General features: G+C 34.8%; 1 protein-coding gene across 3 annotated transcripts; it reads right to left on the reverse strand.

Annotated features, from left to right (window-relative positions):
* Positions 1 to 6,121: 6,121 nt before the first annotated feature.
* LOC112517899 (BEL1-like homeodomain protein 1) lies at positions 6,122 to 9,858 on the reverse strand. 3 transcript variants are annotated; one of them, XM_025125285.1, is made up of 6 exons: positions 9,734 to 9,858; positions 9,092 to 9,173; positions 7,900 to 8,832; positions 7,396 to 7,775; positions 7,246 to 7,306; positions 6,122 to 7,169 (listed from the first exon to the last, which is right to left on the reverse strand). In XM_025125285.1, exons 3-6 carry the CDS (start codon positions 8,725 to 8,727, stop codon positions 6,396 to 6,398), a joined length of 2,043 nt encoding a protein of 680 aa, XP_024981053.1. In that variant the 5' UTR covers positions 8,728 to 8,832; positions 9,092 to 9,173; positions 9,734 to 9,858; the 3' UTR covers positions 6,122 to 6,395. The 3 variants fall into 3 exon arrangements, with proteins under 3 accessions (XP_024981053.1, XP_024981072.1, XP_024981063.1); XM_025125304.1 differs by having other exon boundaries at positions 7,900 to 8,848; XM_025125295.1 differs by lacking the exon at positions 9,734 to 9,858 and adding an exon at positions 9,262 to 9,551.
* Positions 9,859 to 12,125: the final 2,267 nt, after the last annotated feature.

Genomic DNA, 12,125 nt, shown 5'->3' on the forward strand with positions numbered 1-12,125 from the left:
CAGCATTTTTGTAGTGGGAAGCAGTAATCGAAGGGAAGCAGTAATCGAAGGGAAACAGTAATAGAATGGAAGCATAAATCGAATGGAAGCAGTATTCGAATGAAAGCAGTAATCGAATGGAAACTGTAATCGAACGGAAGCAAAAATCGAATGGAAGGAGTACAGGTTTGAGAAATCGATCGGTGAAGGATTCACAAAGGAACAATCGATCGTGAAGGAGTCCAGACTTCAATCGATGAAGGAGAATAACCAAAATAATCTGTCGATTGAGAGGAAGAAATCGATCGTGAAAGAGTTTAAATTAGTGGCTAGGGTTTTAACTTTCAATGAAGGTATTTTTGTTATTTTCAAAATACTGGTTGGAATGGATTTAAATTCCATCACTTTTATGAAGGAATGATCAAATCCACATTTAAGGGAATGTTTGGAATTCAATTCCATTCCATAGGTAACCAAACGTCAAAATGGAATTTGGTCAACGGAATTGACCATTTCAATTACATCAGATTCCGACAAACCAAAAGCCCCCTTATAGTGGGCTGAATTAGAGCTATTATGGCTAAGTGTGCGAGTTTAAGTTAAGAAAACATGGGGGGGGGGGGGGGAGGGAGGTTTCGACACATTTAGAGTTGAGGTCGAGTGGAGAGAAAAATGATTTAGGGGTTCTCTTTTGCAAAAAAAAAAAATATTAGAAGATAGAAAAGGGTAAAATGACTATTTTTACAATTATAGTTAACAGACAAGGTGGATGGATGTTAGAATAAAGGACTCAGGGGTCGTTTACCAAACGCTTACCCGGGTAAGCGTTTACCAAGTAACATTACCTCACCGGATGAATATAGTAAGGACCAAGAATTTTACTCGGTAAGAGTGAGACAAGGATCAAGAGTCTTACCTAGTAAGTGAGGACGACAATTCTTACCACGGTAAGCGCTTACCGAGTAAATTGTTGTATAATATGTCGTTTTGGTGGACTAAAATCTTACCCGGTAAATACATAATAGTGTTAAATTTTACCGTTAAGCACTTACAGGGTAAATGTTTGATAAACGGCTCCTAATTTTGTGATAACGAGGTTGTATTGATTAAAAGTTTGAGGGTTGTTTTAGTTGAGCAATTGAAGTTGGGGGATTGTTCTGAAATGCGCTTAAAATATCTTAAACACCCCACCCCCTTTTTAAAAAAAATTATGTATGTGAGTTTTTTTTAAATACATCTTGTTTTGGGGTTTTGTTAAGAGAAAGTCTTATCTGTGTGTGTTCTCTAGTTCAAAGTAAATTGAAGAAAAGGAAGAAGAAGCTGGTTTTTGTGATTGTTAGTTGAAATTTGATGTTGTTTATCATCATTTTTTTGTGATTATAAGGTGAGTTTTACTTTCACAAACATCATTTGATATGTTTTTGGTAAAGAAACCGTATGGTTTCATACATAGGTTTTGAAGATGTTATATGCTATTTTTAGAATATTTTTTTTTGTTTTGATATGTATTTATCAATTGGTTGGAATAAGAATGATATAATCAGGAAAGACGTATATTGTGATAAGGGTGATATAATCAGGAGAGACGTATATTGATATAAGGATGACAAAACATTCTATATGTTAAAAATGGAACTTTGAACTTATGGAAACTATTATCGCATCTTCATGATGCGATGAGTGTGGTTTATCGAATCTGTATGATGCGATGAGTTGGTTTTATCGAATTCTTATAATGCGAGTATAAATGTTATCGCATCCTTGTGATGCGAGGAATGGAGTTATCGCATAAGTGTGATGCGACAATGTGGGATTATCGCATCAGTGTGATGCGACAAAATGAGGTAATCACATCCCTGTGATGCGAGGAAGTATATTATCGCATCTATATGATGCGATAAAAATGTAATCATATCAATGAGATGCGACAAGTTGGTATTTTATGTGTTGATGCGACAAGTTGGTATTTTATGTGTTGATGAGACAAGTTTGATACTTCAATGAGTTTGATGTGATAAAATGGCGTTGTCTCATCTATATGATGCGACAAAGAGGTTTGTTTCAATAAAATAATGTTTATTTGTTATTAATACAAATATAGGTTTTCTAAAAGTGTTTTGGTGATTTTCACCATGTAATAGTAATCAAAAGAGATTTCTCGCTAGACCTCATGATCTAACCCACATTTTGTGTTTTAAAATATGCATTACAAGTCAGACACATTTGGAGGATAAGAGAAAGGGAAAAATTTGAAGATATTATGATTGCTTACATATGTGGATTTATGGAAGCTGTTATATTATATGCATTTGAGAACTTGTTATGTTTACAAGTCTTCTACTTGATGTGAATAGAAAAAGTTTGTAGCTACCTTTAAGTGTAGCATTTTATATATAATGAGACTAATGTGTAAATTTATATTTCATATTAAATAAAATATGTGATTATATACAAATATGGATTTGGGGTGTTACAAATTCCAAAAGAAGAAATATATATGGAGGCTTATCATGGAAGTTTATAGGTCAATTCAATGATAATTTACCAAGGTGTAAACTTGAAGGACCATAAGGAGCAAATCCGTAAAACAACGTTATATTTATTTTGTTGTTTAGAAAGAACTAGGAGGTTGCTCATGCAATGCAGCAAGATACATTTTAATTTTAATGTTTCGTTTTTATATTTTGACTATATCGATATTATAATGCGATTTTATGTGGTTTTGAGAAAAAAAAAATGTTTTTATTTTTGAACGAAATATAAATTTGAAGATTGTATAAATTTTTTAAAAATAAGCGAAATTAGTATTAAATTAACTATTTAAAAGTTCTCGTTTTTGGGTATTTTCTTTAATTCAATTTTTATTATTATAATTAATTAAAGTTTAGAAACGAACTAATTTATTTTTGGTTTAATAAAATAAAATTTTAAGATAATAATCAAGTATTCTGTTAGAAATCAATAATTATCTTTCATTATATTTTAAATTTTTTATATTTAAAATGATATTTATTATATATTTAATTATGTTTATCTACAGTTAATTATACGAATTCAAATATAGAGCTTTAATAAAATGTATTTATGCACTTTCTATTTGTAATGTTGAATTTTAAGTAATATGCATCAATAAACATTACTTTATGTATTATTTTTAAGAGTTTTTATTAAATACTTTATAATATAGTATAGATACATTATATTGTATTTATTTTGCAAAAGAAATAGTATAGAGTTCCTTTTAAGGAAAAAATTATCACATAAGAATGGAGACGGGTGATAACGACCACGTACGATACGTAAGCGCTGATGATCAATTCATCCGTTTCTTGGACTTGGTTTTGTCGGTTATAGCCAAGCCGCCAACCACGCAGTCCATATGTTTGCATTCAAAATTGATTCAAAACCCTTGTTTCTTAGGTCAATGATGTTATTTTCTCTTTCCCTTTTCAAAATTTGCTACGTTACGGCAATTTACCCCAAAATCTAGGTTTTGGGATGGCCTATTGAGTTAAATTTTCGTACAAGATTCATATTTAAGCTGTTAAACTAGCCACATACAAAATTTGGAAGTATTTGAAGTCTAGGACTGTTGCAGAAGCAACTTTTTATTCGTTTGTATTGTTATAGGAATCGGGTTGTCTTCCAATTACTAGTACTGTTCATATGAACAATCTTTGCAAATAAAAAATTACCCTTTAATGGATATGGATTTTAAAGAGGAAGTGTTTGCTTATGTCGATGATCGAAGAAAGTAATGAACTTTGTGGTTGGATTGGGATAGAAATTCAATACGCTTGATGCAGACGATGATTTCTGGGTGTGGACTTTAATGCACACAGGGTGTTTGTCAAATGCTCTGAAAGAGACTCCTAAATTTAACATGGGTTGTAGTTATTGGAGACATTATAGTTGATGTGTTCATGAAATTATGTCAAAGTTGGAGGGTCCATTCCTTGTTTTGCTTCACTTAATTTGTGTGTTTTAAGTTCAATATGGAGATGCTGGACCAAATTGGTGATGATTTATCCAAGTTGGTTGAATGCTGGACCATGTGCCTATGCTGATAATTTTGCTGCAACTATCACTTTTATGGTTAGCATATGCCCTTTGGTTTTTGTGCAAACTGAAGATCAAAATTTTGGGTTAAAAGTCTTCCTCCTCCCAACCCAAATATGAAATATCTGTGAGAAATGGTTTGTAGTTTGTCCATAGGAGATGACGGGGAATCAGAACTAAGTTTTAGGATATTGACTTGTGGTGTTTGTTAGTATCTTGTTTACAAAATCACATTTCCAAAGTGGAAACCATGCCTGCTTTTCACCTGTCAACTATGCTAAAGAGAGGTTGTCATTATCTTCCCTAGATACCTAACTTATACATGAGCGAATGCTGGACATAAGACAAAGAAATAAGAATTAAGACTACATCGTCGGTAGCACCTTGATTTTCAAAGATTGAATGGAAATGACTTACCAGCAACTCCAGCCGGTTCCACACGGAACCCACCTCAAAGGACACCAACGTGTGGGAGGGGGAGGAGGGGGGGGGACATTTTTGGCTCACTCAGCGGCTGAGGCTAGAAGGGGACTTGGGATCGAACCCGGGACCCTGTATTTAGGCAAAGTCACGCTGCCTTTTTGCCAACTGAGCTACACGCCAGGGGCACAAAGCTAAAGATTGAGGTAACTGCTATACACTTGGAGGTTTTAGCCAATTTAAATAATTGTTATGGTCTTAGAGGTTTTACCCATTTCAAAAAATTACTGTGGTCTTAGAGGCGATAAAGTATGGCAGTGTAACGTACTATAAAGTCGCTTCAGATGGCTGAAGTTTCACTTTCCTGTGGTGAGATTTATGGAGCCTTACATCAGTCTCCGATAACTGATGCAATGACTGTCCGTAATTAAAATGGATGGTGAAATCTATCAGTCTTTGAAGTCAGCATTTGTTTCAATAATTCTTGCATTGCCATCAGGCTAAGATTTCGAGTAAATGTTTAGGAAACACACATACTTGATGATATGAATTCAAATAATATAGCTCTCATTTCCTTTGTCCATTTCACCTATGACTACACCTCATCTTCTTCATGGCAATAGATGAATAAAAAAAATTGTGTTCCAATTCCAAACACCACTTAGGAGCTAATGTGAAGAAAACAGGGTGACCAGAATCAGTTTTACATATTGGTATAATGGTATTTCGCTTTCAACATGATTGCTGAGAATCGAATTGACTTCAAGAACTAGTGGCCTAAACATATTCAAATGTCCTACATTGACATAATGATCCCTTTCTTTCTCTTGGTTGAATCTAATAGGAAGAATCATTCGCCATTTGAAGATGAACTTTCACAAGTTTTCTTCTTTTTACAAAAATCTTTTGGCTTCAAATATGTATCATTGCAGCAGACTGGATTGCACAATTATATGTTACTTTGTGGATATAACCTGACTACACCCATGGCTTCTTTTGTCATTTCTGTTGGATTCAGCAATATATATCTTTTCGCTGATATTTCTAATAAAGTCTGTTCAGGATATGAATATTAGGCCACGCCCTTTTGTCAGGATTTATAATAATTGGATGGTCCTGCTTGTTGGATCCTTCTGCAAAAATGACCTGTATACACCATACAGAATATGCAGCACCTAACAGTCATAAATCCATTTATGAACATTCAAGTGTAATTCCTAGTCACCCTTTTTAATACAGAATATGCTTTGTACTAAATTTTTTTTTCTTTCAGTGAATTACCATCATGCAATCTTCTGATTGCCTAAATACTTCATAGATGAAACTCCATTAATTTATTCTGCGTTGCGTGAATCATCGTATACTCTTCAATGTTAAATACATCTTGCTCTGTGTGTGTGCAGGTGGAGAGCCATATAAAAGAAAATGAATGCACCAAACACCTTTTGTACTGAAGAACAATGAGCCAGATGGAGTGGGAACCCAAAAGAATGTTGTCCGAATCGTCAGTGGTCCTAAATATTAAATGACCATCTGGTAGACCAAAATTGAGGTAAACTTTGCAGGGTCTCCCTCATCATTACTGCTTCAATTATTTTGAAATTTGGTTTCATTATTGCTATTGTCCTGTTCCTTTAACATCTATTATGAAATCACAACGGTGATCTAAGTTAGAACACTCATTTAATAACTGAAGGAAGATGATGACTAATTATAAATATTTCTTTTGTATACCCCCCATCCAAAGATATAGCTAGTTTTACATACATACATGATACATACGATATACCAATCCATTCTATCCATCTGCTGGTACAAAATTAATATACATCCATATAATCTAGAAAACCTAATCTATATCTATAAAGAACTCCAATGGTCTTGTTCTTCAAAGTATAGACCTGTTCTAAGGTGAATCTTCTTCTTTCTTGTTTTTCTTAAGCAACAAAGTCCGGCAAAGGTTGTGCTGCAAACCTTTTCTGGTTCTGAATGTTCATGGTCTCATACATGGCTGCAGAGTGTGAAGAAGATTGTTGATTCATAGCTTCAAACTCGTTGGATTCATCTAGTTCCACTCCTCTACCGAGTTGAATGTTTTGATTAGGGAGGAAATTCTGGTGGGATCCGGACATTGATAGATTATCACAATGTGGGAGACCTAAAGTCAAAGAGACTCCATTTCCTGAATATGGTGCTTGGAATTGCTCAGCGCTAAACCTCCCTATTTCCCCAATTGGATAACCACCTAGACTGCCCATGAAATCAGTTGGGTTGCTCATTAGCGTAAAACCTACATCTGAAGTCTGCTGCCTATCACTGTTTCTTGGTTTCTTGGGGCTGAATTGTGTGATTCCTTCCATCTGTGAGGAGCCAATGAGGGTGAAACCAGAAGGGTTTTGGAAGTTGATTCCGGTGGCGGCAGGAGATGTTGAGACGCCTGTGGAAACAGACATTTGCGGTGGAGGGTGATTGTTTTGGTCTGCGTGAATAAAAGAATTCTCCAGATTGTTGGATTTGAATCCTCTTTTTGAGTTCTCCGGTGACAGACTTTTCTCCTGCTTGGATGATGAATTCTCTTCGCTTTGTTCGCTTTTGCTCATTTTGTTTTCATCTGATCTGTTCTGTTCTTGTTCCTTGATTTCCTCCAAATACATCTCCTCCACCATCGGCTTCCACAGCCTCACTCGAGCATTTATGAACCAATTCGAAACCTGGATATAAAATATCATCATGAATCAATCAAACCGCAATATTGAAGCAGATATCACGAAATAATTTGAAATATACCTGACTCCTAGTAAGACCTGTTTGTTTTGCAAGCATATGTTTGTCTGAATCCTTAGGATATCTGAAGAGAATTTGCAAAAATTCCATTAGAAATCAATGGAAGAACACAAATTAAGTCTGAGAAAATTCCTTTTCAGTTTTGATTCTTACGGGTGGAGGAAATGTTCAAAAAGCCAAGCACGAAGAACAGAAACAGAACGCTCAGGCAATCCTCTTTGTGGTCTCCAAGCATTATGTTGGATCATTCCCAGTTGCTGTAAAGCCCTCTGTTGCCGGATCTGATTATCTACAAATTTCAGCCTTGACCCACCATCAGTCTTTCCACCACTGAAATTGTCTTCTTCACCTAAGCTCCTGCTTGCAGTCTTAATCTGTCCCATAATCGCGTCTTTTAGGCACCTGAATTGCTTCGAGATCGTCTGAAGTGCTAGTGCTGTGTAGGTTTTTGCAGACCCAATTCCAGCGGCTTGTTCGAACCAAGAGATTACAATTTGCATCTGGTTATGATATTGTCGGTACCTCTGCTCCACCTTCAAAAACCCACAAATTTAAACACAGGAAGTTCGAATCTTTAGTAACAGCGATGAATTTTGACTGAAGAAAGCAACCAAAAGAATGTGATGATGGAGCAATTGAAAATCTTTGATCAATTACCTCATCAAGCATGTTTACAAGCTTTGCTTTCTTCATTTGCACTTCCTGCCTCTCTGCAGTAGTAAGTTCAGAACCATCACCATGTTTGGCGCTGGTTTCTTCACCGCTCAACCCTTCTCTAGTTGCTGGTGGTGATCCACCACCACCACCACCACCGTTGCCGACAGTCTTGAGATTCTTGCTAGACTGATCGGAATTCTTGAAAACACCTTTGCCCACGTTCACCACTTCTTCAAGAAGATCTTGGGTGGCCTTCAAGTACTTGGAATTCAACAGCACACTCTGCATACTGCTGACACCATTTGAAACCCCTGATGCTGACGGTGTAGATCCACCACCACCACCACCACCACCACCAGGGGCTCTCCCATCATCGCCGGTGGTGTGAGAAATGGTGGGTACTCCGGCAGCCTGAGATCCAAACCCCGATTGTTGAGAGGAGAGGCTCAAGGACAGACCTTGCTGGAATCTGGTGACCTCATGTGGTGGTGCCGCCATCTCCACCGGGTTGTACATGTTGTACTGAACTCTTGGGATGAAGGTGTGGAGAGCAGACATATCGTGTTGTGGATGAATAGAGACCGGTGGTTGTGCCGAGAGGGGGATGCCAACAAATTGTTGAGTCTGGGAAGGGGTTGGTGGTGACGCGTGCGACAAAGATGTGTGCTGATGATTGTTTAGGAACATGAAATTCCCAGGCTGCGACGACTGCTGTTGCGGTGGTTGTTGGCTGTCGGAGTAATTAACATAACCAGGATTCATCAGAACCAGTGTCTGTAACCCATCCCCACCTTGAATTTCTGAATTTCCATTGTAGTAAGTTGCCATCGATCTTTCTTACTTGTATCTTCTTTATATCTATGATTTCTTCAAAAACCTATTTCAATTCACGGCCTCTACACTTTCTGGTACATGTTCACAACTGCCTATAATCTTCATCAAAGAAAACCTGGGATTAATTAAATGAACACAAAGAAACGATCATCTATACATCATACCCACAAAACTAATTACTGAGGTTTGATAGATTTATCGAAATTTAGCTTCAGTGACTCAAAGAAACTTCCCCCGCCGAATTCTGGCCCGATCACTGGTCCATTCTAGATCATAATTTGATGTGTACACACACACATATGCATATATATATATATATATAGAGAGAGAGAGAGAGAGAGAGATCAATAGGAGGTACCTGAAGAAGGGGAGATTTGGAATGGAACTCCGATGCGAGTGTGCAGGTGCTGCAGCTGCACCATCATCGTCATCATCACCATCTGAAACCGGACCAAAGAACAGGTTGAAATCTGTTAGTACTAGCTTTGATTTTATTCTACAGTGACGTCAACAACATCATATACGAACCTCCATGGTATAGATGTTCTGTTTTCTAGATAGACTGAGAGGAGAGAGAGAGAGAGAGAGAGGGAGTTCATGCAGTTATCAAACTTTCTCTCTCTAAACCCATCTGAACAGAGGATGTGTGAAAGAGAGAGACAGATGGGGTTATTACATAAATAAAAAAAGAGATGGATAAAAGATACCCCCATGTCATTTATTTATTACCATTATACAATTCACTCATTTCCTCCATGCTGACAACTTCAAGAAATCTTGAATTTCATTCAATATAGAAAGGTTAAGAAAATTAATTAACCTGTTGATTCTTTGCTCTGTTTGCAGTGATAGAGCTTTCTCTCTCTCTCTCTCTCTCTATATATATATATGATATATGTAAATACTATATGATGTGTGTGTGTGTTTGTGTTTACATGTGTGTGTAAGATACCGATTAGTGAAGAAGGGTTAGGAAGGGTATGATATGGAGGAGTAGTACCTGCGAATAGATCAAAGAAGGGAAGGTATGTTTGTGTTGTTGGTGTGTGCTTGATTTGACCTTCCTTTTCAAATCATTTGAGCAGCTTTGATGATGATGATGATAAGCTGCTTGCTCTCTCTCTCTCTCTCTCTCTCTCTCTCACACACACACACACACACAACAAAGATAACTTTTTTAGAGAGAGAAAGATGTAGATGTGTGATTAAACAAACAACAAATCCCCCCTCACTTCCTTCTTATATCAAAGTTATGTGTCAGAAGATAGAAACATCTGAAAAACGAGGAAACGTCTCCTTCTACTTGCTTTCTAATTATTTTGCTTAAATTATTTGTATTATTATTAATAATAATCTATTTCATTTCAGCAGCCAATCCCAATAAATATATAAATAAATAAATAAAATAATAGAATTTTTTAAGAGGATATTTGAATTTATGAATATGTGGCCTTTAATAATAGCAATATGAAGAGTGGGGAGGAAGAAGAAGATGATGATGATGAATGACAACAAGGGTTGAGTTGAAATGGGGGGGTCCCTTTTATCTTTCATTTATTTATAATTATACTTATACATACACACACACACATATATATATATATATATATTTGAATTTATATTTTAATTTGTCAAATTTCATGTGGTTGGATGCTAGAGTTTGATGATAAAGCAATTAAATTCGGAAGGAACACTGGGCCAACTACCACAACACCCCTGCTTTAATCATATCAATTTTTGTTTTCAATATTAACATCTCTCTATTTTTATCTCTCATATATAATCCTATTCTTTTCACTTGCCCGCAATAATTCATGTTCACACACACACATAGATAGATATATACATATATTATATATATATATATATGTGTGTATATATATAGTTCTCTTCCTTTACAAATCAAAATATTTTGTACAAACTGGTTTTTATGTTTTGTTTTATAATTTGTTTTTATGAAACAACATATGTAAAATACGGTGTTTATACATTGTTGTTTCGTATGTGAAACGTTTAGGATTGTTTTTTTTCCACAGACAAAATAGTCTTAAACATTTCATAGATGCAACAATACTACATAAACACGACATTTTCACATGTATTCTTTCATATGTGAAACAACATATGAATACTGATTTCTAAGTTTGTACATTTATTATATATATATATATATATATATATATATATATATATTATAGAGAAAGAGAGAGAGAGAGAGAGAGAGTTGGTTGAAACGAGAATAGTAACCAAATAAGAAAACATGATAACAACCAAAGTGTGAATCACATGTGATTTTACACATGATTCTAGTGTAAAATTACATTTGGTTTGGTTGTTCTCGTACTTTCTTATATGCTCACCGTTATTGTTTACACCCAATTATATATACATATATAGGGGAAGGATAAAAAGAAAACTAAATCATTTGTACAAATCGTGAAAATCTCGATTCATTGTTTAATTTAGTGAAAAACTTTCATGAAATTGTTTAATATGATGAAATTATTTCAAATAATTCATTTCTTGATGAAATTGTTTTATATATTTTTGTTTCTATGTAAAACTTAAATTTTTTTTTAATGTATTTCTCATTTTGATTAAATTTGTTTACTAAAATTAATAAAATAAAAATGATAATGATAATGTCCATAATTAACGTTCTCCAAGTTAAAGATGACAATCAACCCTCATAATAAAAATAAAAATAAAAGTTATAATTGGTTGAATGAAGTTTTTACAGTTTGTATTATATATATATATATGTGTGTTTTTTTCCCTCACCAATGGGTCGTTTGGGTGCTATTACTTTACCTTAACATCGTCATCTTGTAGCAAAATTTATTGCTTTTTATAATATCTTCATGTAATTGTGAATTTCCAAGTATATTTTTTAAAATGGTTTACATGAAGATGGAATTCATAAATGCAAATAGGCTTTGTACCTTCATATTTCATATTTCTGAATCATTTAACTCTACATTCTTCCATGTAACTTTACATGCAAATGCCCCTCCCCAATCAATATGCCAAAATTAACTCAATTATATGCTTTAATATCTATATATAATAATTCAGTATTATTTTATTTTTAATACTTGTCACAAACTAATCTCTTTTATATCAGTTCAACCTTAAATTTATTCACTCTTAATATATATGGGACAACCTGTATAAACTTCTTCACTTCAATTCTTGAAATACTCATTAATCAGATTTATCTAGCTTTCTTGTTTATTGGTGACGTAGATTCGTCTAAGATGTTACTTAAAAACAAACCCTAGTGACTCATCTTTTGCCCTACCATCTCGATGCTACAAGGTGGAACTCTGATGTCGTTTGAAATATTCAAAAGCCCAAAGTGATAGACTAGTTTGATAACGTCTATATACATT

Source organism: Cynara cardunculus (assembly GCF_001531365.2).
Source record: "Cynara cardunculus var. scolymus isolate 2C chromosome LG 1, CcrdV1, whole genome shotgun sequence".
NCBI lineage: Eukaryota > Viridiplantae > Streptophyta > Magnoliopsida > Asterales > Asteraceae > Cynara > Cynara cardunculus.